A 20,417-nucleotide genomic window follows, 5' to 3' on the forward strand; every position below is an offset into this window, starting at 1 on the left:
AACACAAAAACCCAAAAAATAAAATTTTGATGAAACCAAAATTTGACAAAACCTCATAGAATTTGACGAAATCAATTTTTGGTTTCATCATAAAATTTGATGAAACCAATTTTGAAATTTGGGGTTTTTGTATCAATTTTTTTAAATTTGGGGTTTTTGTATCAATTTAATTTAAGATTGAGTTTTAATGAATCCCAACCTATGGAAGAGCCAAGACAACGGTGGCCAGATCATGCTTCTAAGGTTGTTATTGTGATTTTTAAGTTGTTATTGTTTAATTTATTTATTTTGTAGTTTTTGACATGTTTCGATTGTTTTTTTTTATGTAGCCGGGAAGAAGGTACTTCATTAGTGCTGAGTTTAATGGTGTCACTTACAATCTGAATGATTGCTGTTTAATAAAGGTGAATGAGTTATGAATGATAATACTTTCTGCATGATGTTCTATTGATATTTTCATCGCAAAAATCACGTTTTGTTTATTCTGTAGATTTATTCATGTAATATTGCTAGAAGTACTATGTTTCATTTCGGGATCTATTGTATGAGAAGGGTATTTTCAGATGGTTGATTTTATTTTAGGCCGAAGAGGCAATAGTAGATTATATATAAGTAACTGAATGAGTTATATTGTTTGCTTGATGTTCTATATACTTTTTTCATATCATGGCTGCATTCATACTTTGTGTATTTTTTTGGTTTCATTAATGAGTTTACTACTGAATGTATGAGTTTCAATTTTATTTCAAGATTTAACAATTTGTATTCTTGAAATGTTAAGCAGTTGCTGTCCTGTCGTATTCCTATTTTTCGTATGTTCTTATTTAATCATGAATTATGTCAAGAATCTAGCCTTACCTATACTACTTCTTCATTTCAGGCAGAAGAAGGTGATCTTGATTATATAGGGAGAATCGTGGGATTCTTCGAGAACATTAAGAAAAAGCCATACGTTACTGTAAAGTGGTTCTACAGAGCTATAGAGACAGTATGTTCTGTTTGGATTAGCCGATTTGGAATACTCATATATTTCTTTTGATTGGTCATGTATCTTGTTTAATAATTTTGTAAATTTTTGGATGTTTTCAGGTCATCAAAGACCATTCTGATAAAATTGAAGCTAACTGTGTATTCTCTTCCGACTCTAGAGATGACATTCCACTGGACTGTATTGTGGAAAAAGTTATAGTTGTTCAAGCATGCAAAGAAGTATAGTGATTCTATAGTTGTTGATTTTTGTTTGGTGATTTTTATGCTTCTTTCGGTTTGCCATTTAGTTTATAAAAACTATTTTTTGTTCTTATGATTTTCTCTCAGGTCCCTGAAAGTCATTTATTCTATGACATGACATACTCGAAGGAGTTTTGCACATTCGAAAACTTGTGCAAAGGTAATAAACTTTATGTATTGAAACCACGGTACTTCTTTTAATTCCTGTTTGCACTAATAGCATTGTTCTTTTGTAGAAAATGGACAAGGTGCTGATACATCATCATCCACAACATCAAGTGAAGCTAGTCTTGAAAGTGGTTTGAAAGTTCAAACATGTGATTCTCGGAAACCAGTTATGACACTTCTTGATCTGTATGCTGGCTGTGGTGGGATGTCCACTGGTCTTTGCATGGGTGCAGCTGCATCCGATGTTAACCTTATTACTGTAAGTAAAATCAATAAATTTAGTAGTTAATTCGTGATATAAATCAGAAATGATTTCAGCACTTGTGGGACAGTCTGAAATTTAAGTATGACGTTTCAGAGATGGGCAGTAGATTTCAATGAAGATGCCTGTGAAAGTCTTCGCTATAACCACCCGGAAACATAGGTGTGGTATTTTGCAAATTATTACGGTCTTTTCTTTTTTTTATTTTCTGCGGAAATTTAACTGCCAACTGATTTCAGGTAAGATGTATGAAGGCTGAAGACTTCTTGCAACTGCTAATTAAATGGAAAGAGCTTTGCGAGAACTTGTCATTGTTGGATGCCGACTATTCCAAAACAGCGGTGCCAACTGAAAACAAAGAAGTTGAGGAAATAGAATTAGAGCCACAGGCTCGTCCTTCTTATGACGGCGGTGTACGAGGTGGAAAAGATTATTGGAATATGTTATGGCAATAATCCAGACACTGATGAAGGGCAATGAAATGAAATTACTTTTGCAATTTCCAATACCTTAGCGCCTGCCTCTTTTTCGTAAGTTCTTAATGATTTCTGTAATTGTTATATAATTTAGGTGAAGTGGAAGGGATGGGGTTCTAATTGGGATACATGGGAGCCGGCTTCAAACCTTGGGTATGTTATCGTTACTTAGCAATTTGTATATATCTTCCTTGCATTTCCTTTTTTTTTTTTTTTTTTTTTTTTTTTTTGCATTCTTCAGTAACAAGCTCCATGGTGCATTGGATTAATATTAGTTTTACATTCAGGAACTGCCAGGAGAGTATCGATGATTTTGTTACTGCAGGGTACAAATCCCGTATATTACCCCTCCCTGTAAGTCTGTCTATCTAGTTTTACTATTTAATTGACTGTTTCTTATACTGTATATGTACTTTCGGATACCAGCATTTTGATTCATGTTTGGACCTGGAAGCATTTGTGTGTATTGTATTTGTAAGGTCTGTTATCCAAATTTTTGTCTATAACATCTTGCACGGTGATCGCTAATTCATTATATGTTTTTCAAACTGCCAATTCTATTTCAATAAGTAACCAGTAGAATTTCAAAAATTGTTGCACGGCCTCGATTTTTTTTCTTCTTATTTTCATCCAAACATTCACGTAGTGCTAATATACTGATGCATATTCTCCAAAGCCCCAACTATCTTGTAGATAACATTGGGTACTTTTGATTTCGACAGGAGCGAATACAAATTCCCATTCATCTGTGGCATTAGTAATTAGTAGCTTGGGGTTTCTAGTAACTGCTTGACACGAGACACTTCGAAGCCTTTAACTTGAAAAAGAAACTGTCTTGTTGTGTCATAATTAGTGTTTGTATGAATGTATATTTGTTTTATAGGGATCTGTCAATGTCAAATGTGGTGGTCCGCCATGCCAAGGAATCTCTGGATTAAACAGAAAAATAAATTATGAGGACCCTTTGAAAGACTCCAAAAAATTTCAGCTTGAAGTGTTTATGGAGATTGTTAACTTTCTACAACCACGGTTCACTATAATGGAGAATGTGGTTGATATATTGCGGTTTCTGGATGGCACCCTAGGGCGCTTAACTATTGCTCGTCTTGTAGCAATGCATTACCAAGTTCGTCTTGGGTTATTAGTAGCCTGTAATTTTGGGCTACCCCAATACCGTATGCGAGCATTTCTCTGGGGTGCAAAAACTACAGAGGTAAAATTGATTTGAAAACTTTTTAATTTTAGAAATTATTATTAAGACTGTTTAACATTGTTTTACCGGCTATTAAAGTTTTATATTTAACTTTATTTATTGCAGAAACTACCACAATTTCCCGTACCTACACATAAGGTTATCGGTCGTGCGTATGCTCCTAAGGCCTTCGAGGTATGTATGTGATTTTCCGGCTTTGAATTATTAAACGTATTTGTATTCATCAAAAAATTTGTTCTTGTTCGGTTTGTGTAGAGAAATCTTGTTAAAGGGGATGAAAAAAAATTGCTGAAGGAATTACTCCTTAAAATGCTATTAAAGATTTGCCTGAGGTAAACCAAGTTTGACATCTAACTCTATTAGTTTTATTTAATTAACATTAACTGGTGTAACTACGGTACTTCTTCTTGTTTGTAGATCACTACAGATGAAATTGCGGATGAAAGGGAGTATCGGGATGATCCTATAACAGACTTCCAGAGCAAAATACGCTTACCAAAGCACGGTAAGTTTTTCCCTACTAGTGCTTTCAAGTTCCAATTAGCCTGCTGTTAGACATTTTTCAAGAAACTTAAACATCGTCTTTTCTTTCAGAGTTGATGGTATCAGCTCCTCAATCAAAGGAATCAGTAAGGCCAAAGCTGTATGATCACCGGCCTCTGAAATTGAGTAAGGATGACTATCTTCGAGTTCCATGGATTCCCAAGGAAAAGGTCAGTCTTTAGTTAACTTGTCAAAATCAGTTCTCATCTTGTATACATTTATTGATTGTATTATTTGGCCGATCTTCCTGGAGTTATAGTTGATGACAATAACGTTGCACATCTTGATCCGGAGATGGACAGAGTGTTCATTATAAGATCTAGGAAGCTACTGGTAAACTATCTTAAGGGAAAGTCAAAAAAGTGAGAATTTGTTCCTTCAATTGGTCAGTTGTCTCTAGTGTAACGAAAAATTAACCTTCTTTAGATCATCTTATATTTTATATCTGCTTTGGTTCAGGCCTTTTGGAAGGTTTGGTGGGATGAGATAGTCTCTACTGTGGTTGGGAGAGCTGATCCACATAACCAGGTGGACCTACTTTTATTTTTATGCGAATCTTATTCTGGATGGAGTGTGTTAAGCTTAGATGATTAGCACTATAACTAGCAATGATTTACCAGGTGCTGAATTTCAAACATATTCTTTAGAAATGCAGTTGCGGTTCCTGTTGGAAGAGCTCTTGGATTTGCTCTTGGGGGGGCCGTTAACAAAACTTCCGATGATGGACAGGTTTTTGAGCTTCCTCCCTTCTTCTCAAGATGAACAAGATTTAAACAGCTGAAGTCAACTTATGTAAAATCGTTCCATGATTACAAAAAACACATCGTATGACTACATCACTTAAAAGGGCCACCCCAAGGACATGTACCCCTCGTTTCTAAACTTTAAGAAGAGAACTAATCTTTGAACGTGCATGTAAATTCTGTTTATTTCATTCAAACTACTACTCTACGGCCTCCCGGCACCGGCTTATGCCATTTGTAATAATGCATGCTAATTTTCTGTTCTTAATTCATGCTACTGCAACTGATTGGATTGACTCTGAAGTGAATACCATGATCTTCACAAGCACCCCAAAAAGCGATAAATTGCTTTGTGGTGTAGCCTGAGATTCTTAGAAATATAGAGAACAGTAGAATTTTCTTTATGGTTTTGGTATTAGATTGTTCTGCAGAAACAGAGTTTTCTGTTCTTGTACATTAACGCTATTACAACTACAACTACTTGTATAAAACCTTGTAGTAATACAGAAACAGATTTTTTTGATTACTACTAGGTATAGATGTTAGCTTAGCTTCATCAACACCCAGCAACAGACACTTTCTGGTTTTTTAGTTTAGATGATGATCCTAAATCCTTCCTAAGATCGACTACAACGACACTCACGTTATCAGCACTACGGCGAGCCAATGCAAGCTTTGTTAGTAACATAGCTGCATCTGAGCAAGCCTTGTCTGGATTTGAACCTCCTCCAAATACATTCTTCATGACACCAGCAGACGATGACTGAGGCAACACAACTCGACCGGAACCATTTAACAAGCACATACGCACAATATCACAGGCGGTGTCATTAGACACCACATCCCATAGCCCGTCACTCGCCAGAATCATAAACTCATCTTCTTCTGTTCTATCCGTAACCGTGATCTCCGGTTCAGAACTCACGTAAGGCTTCAAATAATTATCCCCAATAGCTCTAGACATTGCAAGAACTCCAAGAACACGAGGACCATCCCAATAGATTACACGGCCACCAGCACTTTGTATCCTCTGAAGCTCTGCTGGTAGATCTGGCTTGTGATCGGTCGAGAGAGGGACAGCTTTCCCTCCCCGGGATAAAACTGCTCGAGAATCACCGCAGTTAGCAACAACAACTTTTTCCGGTGTGACAATCGAAACCACAGCCGTTGATCCAACAGATTCACACTGCGGCATCTTTAGTTCACACCTACAACTTCTATTTATCATCGGTATTGTACCGTCATCTTTACATTGGATTACTTCTTTATCCATTCGCGAAAAGCTTCTCTCCATTAATTCTTTCCACTGTTCTGGAATTACTGCTAATGGATTTTCTATTTCTTCCTTTACCAATTTGTGCATCCGATCTTTACATGACATCGCAACCTATACAAAATTAACAGTCATTAGAATCTCCATAAACAAATTAATTACAAAGATAATTAATTAATTATATGAACGAAGTAAGCAGAGATGAGATGTTTACATGAGAGCATCCATGACCATCGTAAAGACCAAAGAAATGAAGTCTACTGCTTGACGAATTCTCCGCGCACAATGAAGGATGAATAGCCACAGCATCTTCCATTTCTCGCCGCCGACCGCATACAGCGGTGGCACCAAACTTAGGACACTCATCAATAACATTCGATTTCATCATACAAATCTGACCATCAGCAGCAACATATCTCTGAGTAGCATCAGTCTGATCAAGATCATGTTGATGATTCACTCCTAAACCACCAAAATTTCTGTCGGCGTTAGATATAGTTAACCGTTTCTTATTACCACTAAATTCTTGATCATCAGAACCATCATTTTGTGGTAGTGGTGGTGCTGGGAACTTCATGACATGATGGTCAGGGATGCACTTATACCTTGATCTAATATCCATTCTTCTCCGTCTTGCAGCTCTAGAATTAGGATCGCACGATGATGAAGATGTTGTTTCATTCTCACTACTCACAACCTCGCAACATATTTCTGCCATTTTTTTTCAAGATTTCAATCTCACTATTACTCCTCTTATAAACTAATCAAGAATAAGACTTATAACAAAAATATCTTCTGGTGGGAGGAAACCTTAAATTTCTTTTCAGGAGGTGGTGGTGGTGGGGTTGGAGTGTGTCAATAAAGAAGTGAATACGGGCAGGTGCACGTCACTGTTTACAGACCTACGGGCAGCATGAGATTTTGTTTAGAGATGAATCTTAGACGTCCAAGTAGACTGACTCACTGACCGGGCAGAGAAATGGAAGTAACCACGTGTTTGGGAGGTGTTGAATATGAAATAAGAGGGGCGCAATTACATATAAACACGTATTTTGTTCTTGACAACATGCTTGTTTCTATGACACCGCATTTCTTTGGTGGTACCAAAACAAGTCCTTCATATCAATTTAATCGGATTTGCAGGACCTTTGGTTTTACAAAGATTCTGATAGGGAGGTTTTTATTAATAAGTGATATTTTTTTGGGGTTTCAAAGTTGTTTTTTGATTCTCCGAGAACCAAAACAATATCTCCAAAGATAATTTGGTGTGCATTTTACGTTTTTTTTTTTCTTTTCGGTGGATGGCACATAAATATCGTAAGTGACCCAATTATGGGGATCTCATAATTTTTTGAGGTGTTATTAAGAGTCCGAAACAAAACCATTTTGCTTGGTAAAGCGTCAAGTTTTGTGCGAGTTGCGACCATCTCAAAATCATGGCATTGAAATGAAATGTGAAAAGTGACCTCTTCAGTAGACCGCCAAAATATATAAAATGTTGTTTCAGGATCACATGATACTCGGACAGGATTCTTCACCATTCTCGTCTTTGAATTTAGGTAGTTTTGAAAGTATTTATTAGAGAATATATTATACTGCTTTACTTATTTTTATTAAGGAAAACATCTCATGTCATAATTATTATAATGAGGAGATTATCTCCGCCATAACTTTTGTATTCTCAAAAGGAATACTATTGTTTTATATAATAAGAATCCTGGTGAATAGAGATCACTAAGGAAGTTATCATCAAATCCAAGATGGTATTATCCCCCCTACGATCCTATTTTCTCTAAACCATTAAAAATCAACGGCGAGGGAACAACTGAAGCTCACAGACATTGCTGAGGCATATAGTCCTATGCATCTACAGCAACCCGATGATGCTTTCTACATGGATACCGGTGCTACGTCGCACCTCACTGCTGATCCAGGTAATCTACACAACGTTTTCAATTCTAGCAATGTACGATTTATCTTAGTTGGCAATGGCAATAGTATTTCAGTTACTGCCAGTGGTACCAAGTTCATAACCCTTCCCTCTCATACTCTTCAACTCAAATATACCCTTGTTGTTCCCGATATTTTCAAAAACTTAGTTTCCGTTCGTAAGTTCACCACTGATAATTGTGTGTCTGTTGAGTTTGATCCTTCTGGTTTTTCTGTGAAAGATCTGAGTTCGAGGAAAATTATCCTTCGATGTAATAGTTCTGGGGAGCTCTACCCGATCACCAACTCTGTCGTGCCACCAAAAATATCATCCCAGTCTTCCCCCATTTCTCTTGCTGTCTTTTCGCCAGATATTTGGCATAGCCGCCTTGGTCATCCCGGCAAGGCTGTTTGAGATGTTCTTCGTACAAATAATTCTATTCATTGTAATAAGAATCAACATTCTAAACTTTGTCATTCATGTCAATTTAGTAAACATGTTAGATTACCATTTTATGAATCAAATTCCATTACTTTTGCACCATTTGATATCATTCACAGTGATTTAGGGACCTCTCCTTTACAAATAGAGACCGGTTTCCGTTATTATCTTATATTACTGGATGATTTTACCAACTATCTTTGGGTTTATCCACTAAAGTTTAAATCCCAATTTTATGAAAAGTTCTTGGAATTTCGTTCATTTGTTCAAACTCAATTTGAACATCAAATTAAATGTTCTCAATGCGACATGGGCCGCGAATTTGACAATTCTTCCTTCCATACTTTTGCTCGTAACAATGGTCTTGTTTTTCGTTTCTCTTGCCCCCAAACTTCCTCCCAAAATGGCAAGGCTGAACGCATGATTCGCCGTGTCAACGACATCACTCGCACTCTTATGTCTCACGAAACCGTTCCCCCTAAATATTGGGTTTATTCTCTTCATATGGCTGTCTATCTCCATAATATTCTACCCACCAAATTCCTTCATAATCAATCACCTGTTTCTATTCTTTATCAACGCCAACCAACGTATGATCATTTTTGTACATTCGGTAGCCTTTGCTATCCAAATCTCTCCTCCACAACTCCTCACAAACTCTCCCCTCGTTCCACTAGGTGTATCTTTCTTGGTTTTCCTCCTAACCACCGTGGATACCGCTGCTTAGATCTCACCACACACAAAATAATCTTGTCCCGTCATGTGACATTTGACGAGAGTGTTTTCCCATTTTCTACCCCTCCTCAAAACAACCCCCTGATGACGACGATGTGTCTCCTTCTTTTTTTAACTCCTCCCACAATAATCACCTCTCTTACCCATCCTCTAGTACTGCTTCTATTGTACACCAATCATCTCCTATACAGCCTACTCCACCCGACATTTACATCCCACCTCATCGTCGCAACACATTATCTACTCCTCCCATCCAAACGTCTTTCTTCCCTCCTGCCACTTCCGTCCCCACTAAGTCAGCAGGCCCCATCACCATTTCTTCTTCCCCCAATACGTCAGTTTCCACTCCCACTCCCCAATGTCAGTTTCTACTCCCACCTCCATACCCCACTGAGTCAGCAGCTCCCCTCACCTATTTTTCTTCTTCTTTTCCCACTGCGTCAGATCCCACTCCAACCATTTCTGCACCATCGAATCATTGCGTACAGCCTACTGACGTTAACCCCTCATCCCCACCAACCACTTCTTCCCGTACAACAAGCACTGTCCCTACACCTTCTTGCATACCTCCAATCACTACTGTTACTCCAGCTCCTTCTCGCCCCACAACTCGCGCCTCCCCGTGAAATCTTCCGCCCTGTCCACCGCCTTAATTTTCATGTCCAAACCCTTCGTCATATCTCTCATCTCCCTCGTTCTCACTCGTATGCTCTTAGAGACATAAACTGGAATGTTGCCATGAAAGATGAGTACAATGCTATGTTGAAAACTAATACTTGGGAACTGGTACCACGACCACGTGACGCTCATGTTATTCATTCCATGTGGCTCTTTCGTCACAAATATCATGATGATGGCTCCTTGCAGAGATACAAGGCTCGTCTAGTTGCTAATGGTAAATCTCAGCAGGTTGGGGTTGACTGTTTTGAAACGTTTAGTCCGGTTGTCAAACCAACTACTATTCGTACCGTTCTTACTATTGCTACTTCGCGTTCTTGGCCCATACATCAGCTAGATGTCAAGAATGCGTTTCTTCATGGTGACTTGACCGAGACAGTATATATGCATCAGCCTGCGGGGTTTGTTGATCCTGATCACCCTGATTACGTATGTCGACTATGTAGGTCTCTCTATGGTCTTAAGCAGGCTCCACAGGCGTGGTTTCAGAGGTTTTCCAAGTTTATCACTAATTGTGGTTTTCGTGCTAGTGTGTGTGATCCCTCCCTCTTCGTTTATCAATCGGGTTCCGAGACGGCATACCTATTATTATATGTTGATGATATTATTTTAACTGCCTCTACTGATGCTCTCCTATGCCGCTTCATTGATTTGATGAAAAGGGAATTTGCATCATTTTTTGGGTATTACTGTTACTCGTTCATCCTCAGGGCTATTTTTGTCTCAGTCGTTATATGCTCAGGACATCATTGCACGTGCGTCCATGACAAAATGCAATCCAGTGGCTACTCTGGTCGACACCAATGCCAAGCTCAGTGCTACCTCTGGCCCTGGTCTCACGGACCCCACTTTGTATAGAAGCCTAGCCGGTGCTTTGCAGTACCTTACTTTCACACGGCCACATATATCCTATGCAGTCCAGCAGGTATGTTTATTCATGCATGATTCTCGAGAGCCTCACATGCAGGCCTTTAAGAGGTTATTCGCTATCTTCAGGGCACAATTGATCACGGATTATTTCTCTCGGTCTCCGCTATCTCTGGCTTAACAGCATACTCTGATGCTGATTGGGAGGGTTGTCCTGATTCACGTCGTTCAACTTATGGCTTTTGTGTATTTCTTGGAGACAACCTCATCTCCTGGTCATCAAAACGTCAAGCAACATTTTCTCGATCCAGTGCTGAAGCAGAATACCGGGGGGTAGCAAACGTTGTTGCTGAAACAACATGGATTTGCAACCTTCTTCTAGATCTCCATCTACCTTTACGACGTGCTACATTGTGATAATGTAAGTGCGATATATATGTCTGGAGATCTTGTTCAACATCAGCGCACTAAACATGTGGAGATTGACATACACTTTGTTCGTGAACGCGTTCGTATTGGTGATATTCATGAATTGCACTTCCCGTCTGAAAACCAGTATGCTGACATCTTCACCAAGGTCCTTCCACGACAGCTATTTGTTCGTTTTCGTTCTAGTCTTAGCGTTTGCTCCTCTCCCGCTCAGACTAAGGGGGTGTATTAGAGAATATATTATACTGCTTTACTTATTTTTATTAAGAAGAATATCTCCTGTCATAATTATTGTAATGAGGAGATTATCTCCGCCATAACTTTTGTATTCCCAAAAAGGATACTATTATTTCATATAATAAGAATCCTGGTGAATAGAGATCACTAAGGAAGTTATTATCAAATCCAAAAATATTTTCAGATTAGTCTTCGAGTTTTCTACTTAATTAACGAAAAGATAACTTCTAAAGTGTATCTAAGCAAATTCTTCACCGTTCTCACCTCTCATCCTTATGACCTACCAAAAGAAAAGTGTCCAAATTCAGGAAAATTGTCTAGACGGTAAAAGATGTTTCCAGGCTATATAATAAGCAAGATCATGGCCAAACAGTATTTCAGGCTTTATTCGACAAGTGTCCAAGTCTTGAGATACGAGGAGAGCATAGGTATCTTCGAGGTGTAGTTTAGAAAAAAAAATTGAATTTGATAAATGATGAAGTGTCCACTGTTCAGTCCAACTGCAGAAGCTTACGTAAAATAGGTGAGAATATGAGGTTGACAGGTTCAGACTTTTAACAGCATTACTCATCAACATAACCCCTAAAGAGGTCTTGATTCTTGATAAAGAAGCCGCATTGCATGAATTCAAGAGACGTACGTGTCGGTCATTCAATAAACCAAGGGTGAGTAACTACTATCCCGCGGCACCACCTAATAAGTAATTGACTAGTAGCAGCCGTATCCATCAACCATTTACTAGTAGCTCAACCGACTATGCGGACTAACATGAGTGATATTTGAACCGACTATGCGGACCAAGAATTGGTACATACATGAGTGAAATTTGAACCGACTATGCGGACTAAGACTTGGTACATACATGAGTAAGATGCATCCAATGTGGTCAATCTCGACCGCCATTGTCTAAAAATTATCTAAGTTCGGCGAGACGAGATCTAGGCTTAACCTAGTTAATTAGCAAGTGGAATTCTGAAAGTTTCATGCTCCCTCCCACAGTGAAGGTAGAAATTCAAACTCTATAATTGTCAAAATCCATTCATGTTTAAGGAGTTATTTAAAGAGTTTGGAAGATTCATGTTTAAGGAGTTATTTAAAGAGTTTGGAAGCAATATAAGGACCTAGAGGTATAAAAAAAGAAAGAAAAAAAAAAAACTCTTTTCAGAATCTCAGATGATGGCGGGTCACATGGAAATGCCATGCCACCACAACGAAAAAAACACTTTTTTATGTGAGATGTGGTTTTCTAGCGTCGTCTGTGGGATGGTTCATTTAGATATTTTGTAATTTCATATTAGGAGAGCTGAGTTCAAGCAAGTCTATGTTGTTTGATGTTTATCATATTAGGAGAGCTGATTTCAAGCAAGTCTAAAATCCCTAATATCTTCATCAACTGCTTTAAATATATTTGAACTAAGGCCCCCAAGTAAAACTGTAATGGTATCCCATATTACTGGCATAGATAAAGACGAAAACAGACAAAGATTCGAAATTCACTGCATTGGTAAACCAGATAAATAAGAGTTATGCGGGCAACTAAAAATACAAACTAAACAAATTAGTATGTTCTTGCGAGGCATAGGTGGTGTGTCATGAGGGACACGTTTAGAGGTGTCGTTCACACTTGTCCCTCCCCTACCAAAAGGTGGTTAAAGAAAAGGAAAGAAAACGGAACACAAGAGAATGGTGGGGATTAGTCATGCTATTAGTGCCCCCACTGCAACAGCTCCTTTCATGCTTGTTGCCTAATTTCTTTTTCAAAAAAGTGCATAGATTTACTTATAAGCTAGTTAGCTAGTAACAGGTGCGTTTTGAGCTCATAAAAAAATCAAACAAAATCCTATCTTTATTCTTTTCGTAATCTTTGGTTTGAGATATTCCATGATGATTAGGACACCTAAGCGTGTTCATTAGGTGCTGCTTTTGAAATGTTTAATTAACTAAGCTTCATTTTTCGTTCCTCTTTCAAGTCTTAGGTAGGTGGCATGGGTTGATTGCATATTATCATTCTCATTTACTTAATGAAAAATACGATGACTAATTAAAGTCCAAGTCTTCCTCATATTTGAAATCTAAAGTTCTCCTGAGCACTCAATTAAGGATATCTCAACAGAAATAATGTCTTCTCATCGTACACTACAAACCATTACTGGGAGCTATTGCTTTTTCTTTTCTTGTTAGTATCCTGCTTAAGCACGTTTGCAAGTACTGCAACGTGGAACACAAACGGAAGGCCGAAAACACAAACCACAGACATCTTAGTTGGTAGCAGTGTTGATGGGTGAACTAATTTTTGAGTCCTGCGTTAGGTCTTGGTCTAGGTACACTGATATTGCTAGAGCGCGCACAAGGGTGTTGAATTCATAATTTCTTGGTTGAAAATTTTCTTTGCCAAACATTATAGGTCCAACTAAATTTTTGGCCCCCTTAGCTGAATCAGTGCCTCAAGTTTTTGAATATGTTAATGAGGTTCATGACAACTGACATGTGTAAGACATGTGGTGTGGTCGTTGGTAAAACCATGAGAGAGACCGTATGAGATGCCAAAAGGAAGAGATAGGGAAACTTTGAAGAATAATACTTGATAAGCACCAAAAACAGCTCACTTGGTCTTACTCTTGGGCGTTTCAAGTTGTTCCAATTTCTTTAGTTAAAAGAGTAGCAAATTAAGGAGCTACACATAATCCAATGTCAGAGAAGAATTGAAGTTTGTGACATCTGTAGTGCAATTTCCCAATGAAAACAACAACATCACAGCAGCAGCATGCATCTTACTTTCTCCTTATGCCTTGCATGCACAGCAACTAGGCACCAGTAAACGTATTAGTGTTATGGTGTTCTCACACAGTCGAGTGTGGGACAAGACCATGAGGTTGCCAGTTGCGCTGGCACAACTTTCAGGATATCAATTTCATAACATTATCTACATCAATATCCTGAATAAATGGTTTTATTTTGTGAGTACCAATTTACATATATTATCTGCGAAACTAATATACCATCACTAATATACTTGGAGGGTTTTCGAATGTCAAAGCAGAAATTAATCACAGAAGTAGGAAACAACGATTGACAGGGTTTTTTTCGCTAAACATAAATTAGCCGAGGAAAGGACTGTTTTAGCGGCCAACTCTGGTTCTTTGGACTTTTGGTATGGAGGTCTATTGACGGTAACTTGTGTTTGCAACTCCCGTATCACGTCCTGAGTTTTTTTCATTAATAATGTAACCTTTTTCTTTCGAAAGAATGGGAAAATTCATTTTATTATAAAACGTTCTCAAATTTAATTCCCAACCTGACTTCTGAATTATTTTTTTCTTCTAAAATGCGAAAAATTATTTTTAAATGTGTCCAACAGGCAAACGCCTTATAAATTTCGGAAACATGAGATTCAGCCATTCAGGTGCCTGTTTTAAATTTTCAAACTAGTTCGGGAATGTTGCATAGTAACTAGAGTCCTGTAATCTCACTTGATTTTTAGGGATGTTGGAATTTTGATAATGTGTCGGTAAACAACTTGTGCTTGCCCTCAACAATAAATATGAGCCTTCAAATCTTGAAACCATTACTCCCTGACCTGTAGTGAATGATTGCAGTGGAAACCTCATGCCTATCAATTTGCGCTGAAGCGCGTGAGAGTAATACTCGTGTCCTATACCAATTCGAAATGTATGACTGAGCAAAGCATATTGTTGGTTCAAAGCATCAATTGCACCAGTCCTAATTGGTCACCATAAGTGAAGCAGGTGCTACGTGCAGGAGGCTTCGCAGGTTCAGGACGCTCACAAGAAAGGATGGAACACCTTGCAACAATCTAAGCACATTATAAGCGCCATAACATTGTTCTTTACTTGTCACTTCTGGTTTATACTCAGTTCGGTAGTTCAAGCATCAAATTGGTTTACACTTGGGTCAGTTTTCGTTTACACTCAGACTAACGTAGTAACGTTAGAGTATCGCGGAAAAGCATTCCTTCATCTATTGGATGGGCCTAGACAATTCAATTATCGGGTTCAAAATTGCCAGAATAGGACGATTCGTGTCGGATATGTGAATCGTGTTCACGATGAATCATGTTTATCGAACTTGTTTAACGGATTCTTGACTAAATACTTATCAGGTTAGTTAGAACTTGATATTGGTTTTGGGTAGATATTCTTCCACAGAACTTGTGGAGATTAAACACTTCTATTTATACACAAAATAAGTTCAAAGCAAGATAAGATAGATAGGGATAACTATTCCATGTTATTAGTCGGATCTTGTTGTTGCTGACCAGACTTGGTTGTTGAGTCTTCATGGATATTGCTTGACTGAGAGAATCCGGGTTATGCATCAATACGTGCCTTAACAAGGTTCAAAGTTTTTAGAATCGTTCGATTCGAGTCAGACGAGCAAATCGGGTTTGCCAATTTGAATCGTGTTTGTTAAACTTGTCGCGAAGTTGTTGAAATCTCGCTGTCCTATACCAATTCGAAATGTATGACTGAGCAAAGCATATTGTTTACGAACGTTCAACTTGTCGCGAAGTTGTTGAAATCTCGCTGATGACAAACCCTTGGTGAAAATATCCGCTATCTGGTCCTTAGTGCTGATGAAACGAACATGCAGCTGCTTGTTAGACACCCTTTCACGTACAAAGTGATAGTCAATCTCAATGCGCTTCATTCGAGCATGGAAGATGGGATTAGCCGTAAGATAAGTTGCCCCTAAATTATCACACCAAATGGAAGGAGTAGATAGCCCAACACCCAATTCTGTCAACAAGGACTGAATCCAAATGAGCTCTGAAGTTGCAATTGCCACCCCTCTGTATTCAGCTTCAGTGCTTGACTTTGATACCGTCTTCTGCTTCTTAGCACTCCACGATATTAGATTACCCCCAAAGTAAATACAGTACCCACTGGTGGACCGGAAATCATCCAAATTACCCGCCCAGTCGGCATCGGAGTAAGCATGCAAAGTTCTGTCAGGACTAGATTTGAATGATAACCCGTAATCGACGGTAAATTTCAAATACCGGAGAATTCGCTTAACCAGCTCCCAGTGCTCTATGTAAGGATTGTGCATGAACTGACAGGCCTTGTTAACTGCAACCGAGATGTCTGGTTTGGTGATATGGAGATACTGCAGAGCCCCTACAACACTGCGATAAAGTGTGGAATCAGCGAACTTAACATACCCATGCTTGGTAACTGTAGCAGTAGCAGCAAGAGGTGTGGCCACAGGTTTGATGCCATCCATCTTGGTGCGTCTAAGTAAGTCGGCTACATATTTTCTTTGAGTAAGCACCAGCTTGTCCCCTTGCTGCAGAACTTCAACACCCAAATAATAAGATAGACTTCCCATATCTTTTACCGCAAAAACGACTCATAGATCCTTGATTAACTGATCAATGGTTCTCGGATTTGAACCAGTTACAATAATATCGTCCACGTATATGAGAACATAGGTGATAGATGTTGAGGTGAGTTGCAAAAACAGAGACGTATCTGCAATGGACCCTGTAAAGCCCAACTGAATTAGATGTTTACTGAGCTGTGAGAACCACGCACGCAGTGCCTGCTTGAGACCATAGAGACTCTTGTGGAGTTTACAGACGTGATCAGGGTAGTTTGGGTCTACATACCCTAGTGGATGCTTCATATACACTTCCTCTTCCAAGACACCATGGAGAAAGGAATTTTCTACATCTAATTGACGCATGGGCCAACCATGCATAACTGCAAGTGAGATCACCAATCTGATAGTACACGGCTGGTGAAAGCCTTTTGCAACAAGGCGTGCTTTACGACGTTCTATAGTTCCATCGGGATTTTTTTTGACATGGAAAACCCATTTACAACCAACAACACTCATACCCTTTTCATATTTTACCAGTGTATACGTGCCATTTTTTATCAGTGCATTAATCTGCGCGTCTATAGCTTGTCTCCATTCCGGGATTGTGCAGGCCTTGGAGTAGCAAGTCGGCTCCATGAAGTCATCTTCAGGCAGTGGGTGTTTGGTTGCAGTAAGACACAACCTCTGAACAGGCTTAGTAATACCACTCTTTGCTCGAGTAACCATTGAGTGACCCTGCAGCTGACCATCTTCTGTAGTAGGTTGTGATGTTGGGTAGGAAGTATCATGTGAGAGAACAACTTCAGACTCATCAGCAGGAGCATGGATGGTTGACAGATTTGTCGGTGCAGTAGTAGCAGGCAGATCGAGAGGCCGAGCTTCCGAGTGCACAGCTGCCGATTGTTCTGTAGAACTGCTGACCACAGGGCTAGCCGAGTCAGTGTGGAGATCAGAATGGTTGCTCAAACCGGGATGTGCCTCCTGAGTACTTGACTGTGCAGGTGATACCACCCTTCTGCTAAAAATTGGTAAGTCTAAAAATCATGTATTAGGAAAGTGTTGGTTGTTACTTACCACAGGGAGCTGCTGTTGCAGGGAGGGTTGGAATAGAAATGTGCTTTCCTCAAAAACAACATGCCTAGAGATGTAAACTCTGTTGGTTGGACGATGCAGACACATGTAACCTTTATGGGAAGAACTATACCCTATAAAAACACAATGCAGAGATCTGAGTTCTAGTTTGTTGGAGTTATAAGAGCGGAGACATGGATAAGAGAGGCATCCAAAGACTTTGAGGAAGCTGTAGTCTGGAACTTTGTGGAACAACAGTTCTAGTGGTGTGCGAGACTCAGAGAGAGATTTTGGGAGCCTGTTAATGAGAAAACACGATGTTACAAAGGCTTCAGACCAAAAACTCTTGGGCATATGTGCATGGAACAACAAGGCTAGTCCCGATTCCGTGACATGTCTAATCCTACGCTCCGCTAATCCATTTTGAGGAGATGTATGAGGGCAGGAGAACCTGTGTTGTATCCCACAGTTATTCAAATAAGATGTGATTTTTTTGTATTCTAAAGCATTGTCCGACTGAAAAACTTTTATTTTGTGGTTGGTAAGGCTCTCAATTTGTTTGTGAAACTGAACAAAGTAATGGAAAGCATCAGACCGTTGAACCAATGGAAAAACCCATGTAAAGTGAGAGAACACATCCATAATTAACATGTAATAACGATAGCCATTTCTAGATGTTATGGGAGATACCCAAATATCGGAAACAACCAAACTCAGAGGTGTATCAAAAGTAGTTTTGCTAGAAAGAAATGGAAGTTTCTTGCTCTTACTGATATGGCAAGAGTGACAAAAATCAAAACTTTTATTGGTAACAGGAAGGGAATAACTGTGGAGAACTTTAGAGACCGTGCGAAGCATCGGATGACCTAGACGCTGATGCCACACTGGAAGACTAGTGGAGATATATGTTCTAGGCTTTATTCTGTCAATATCCTCATGTAAGACATACAACCCATTTCTATTCCGCCCTTGCAGCAGCATTACTCCCGTGCTGATGTCCTTCACAAAAAAGAAATCCGTGTGAAACTCAAAGTATACATTATTGTCTTTACAAAACTGACGAACAAAGAGCAAATTGCTGCTGATTTGTGGAACATGGAGAATTTTATTTAACATGTAAGATCTTGAATTTTTTGTGAAAATTGCACTACCAACATTAGAAATTTTTAATGTATTACCATTACCGACGTGAACTTGTTCTAAGCCATCATACTCATGTGGTACGGTCCAGTAACCCAGTTGTTTTCATTTTGGCCACCAGGAAGAGCAACGTAAGCTGCTGGTGTTCTCTGCTGACCCTTGTTGTCTTTTTCATAACGAACCAACAACGATCAGCTGTATGGTTTCTCTTTTTGCAGATTTGGCACGAACTTTGACTTTGCAGATTGTTGTTTTTGGGATAGCCTTGATTGTTGTTTCTTGGATAGTTGTTCTGGTTGTTGGGTCGTTGGTTGTTATGATTGTTGTTTCTCCGCTGATCTGGTTTGTTGCTGGAATAGCCCGAAGAATACATGGCAACATTCGCAATTGGTTGTTGCAACAGTGCAAGTTGTTGCTCCAAGCGCATATCATAGGTGAGAAGGTGAGCATAGAAAGTTTCCATGTCCATGTTCTCTATTGTACTCAAGGCAGTGACAATAGGATCATAAGATTGATTTGGTCCATTGTTCAGGGATATTTCTGGTGTGTTTTCTTTTGGTTGAAGCGTGTTTGGATCGATTTGGCCTATACCAAGTTAGAACTTGATATTTGTTTTGGGTAGATACTCTTCCACAGAACTTGTGGAGATTAAACACTTCTATTTATACACAAAATAAGTTCAAATCAAGATAACATAGATAGGGATAACTATCCCATGTTATTAGTCGGATATTGTTGTTGCTGACCAGACTTGGTTGTTGAGTCTTCATGGATATTGCTTGACTGAGAGAATCCCGGTTATGCATCAATACGTGCCTTAACAAGGTTCAAAGTTTTTAGAATCGTTCGATTCGAGTCAGACGAGCGAATCGTGTTTGCCAATTTGAATCGTGTTTGTCAAATTGATTATCAGGTTCAAAGTTTGTCAGAATCGTCTTATTCGTGTTTATTACGAATCTTGTTTGTCAATCTTGTTTCACTGATTCTCGACTAAATTCTTATCATGTTCAAGGTTGTTAGAATCATACGATTCGAATCGGACATGTGAATCGTGTCTGTCAAACTTGTTTCGTCAATTCTTGACTAAATTCTACGATAGTGAAAGCCTTGAGGGTCAAACTTGGGACCTCATGTATCAACTATTAAAAGGGTGACCTCTTAACAAATTGTTCACGTTCTGTTGCAAAATTGCATCTGGGTACTTATTGAAGAATTACTTCCTTACTTTTTCTATTTTTTTTTCTTGTAATTGTTGGCGTTTGCTTCGAGGGAAGGAGCCACTGAGCCGGGACTAATACGTTATGGGGTCGAGAAAAAATTGTTAGGGTTACCCGGTGGGTTTCCTCCTTATGAAAGAAAGCTTTTCAGTTCCTGAAGGTTTTATCCGTCCGTTACGGATATTGTTAATGGGTCCAATTTCATCCGGATCTCGTTCTATTCGGGGTAATCGGATACCCATTGGCAGCCCTAATTAGGACTTCATTAAATCCTCAAGGCACAATTCATTAACCTGCTGTACTTGCCGATTTATTTGTGATAAGTTGAATTATGAAGAAAAATAAATTGGTGTTGGTCGATCAACTATACTCATTCTCAGATGCTGCTGAAAGCATTTTCAGTGTAGTAGCAGTGTACTAT

The 20,417-nt window shown here is 39.0% G+C and overlaps 1 protein-coding gene and 1 pseudogene across 1 annotated transcript; one reads left to right on the top strand and one right to left on the bottom strand.

The window, feature by feature from the left end:
- Positions 1-201: 201 nt before the first annotated feature.
- Positions 202-4,654, top strand: LOC113344587 (annotated as a pseudogene).
- A 393-nt stretch (positions 4,655-5,047) lies between these two features.
- On the bottom strand, positions 5,048-6,671 carry LOC113344729 (probable protein phosphatase 2C 24). The gene is made up of 2 exons (XM_026588664.1): positions 6,123-6,671; positions 5,048-6,022 (listed from the first exon to the last, which is right to left on the bottom strand). Exons 1-2 carry the CDS (start codon positions 6,624-6,626, stop codon positions 5,192-5,194), a joined length of 1,335 nt encoding a protein of 444 aa, XP_026444449.1. The 5' UTR covers positions 6,627-6,671; the 3' UTR covers positions 5,048-5,191.
- Between the last annotated feature and the right edge of the window lie 13,746 nt (positions 6,672-20,417).

The sequence above is a fragment of the Papaver somniferum genome, unplaced genomic scaffold (genome assembly GCF_003573695.1).
Source record: "Papaver somniferum cultivar HN1 unplaced genomic scaffold, ASM357369v1 unplaced-scaffold_79, whole genome shotgun sequence".
NCBI lineage: Eukaryota > Viridiplantae > Streptophyta > Magnoliopsida > Ranunculales > Papaveraceae > Papaver > Papaver somniferum.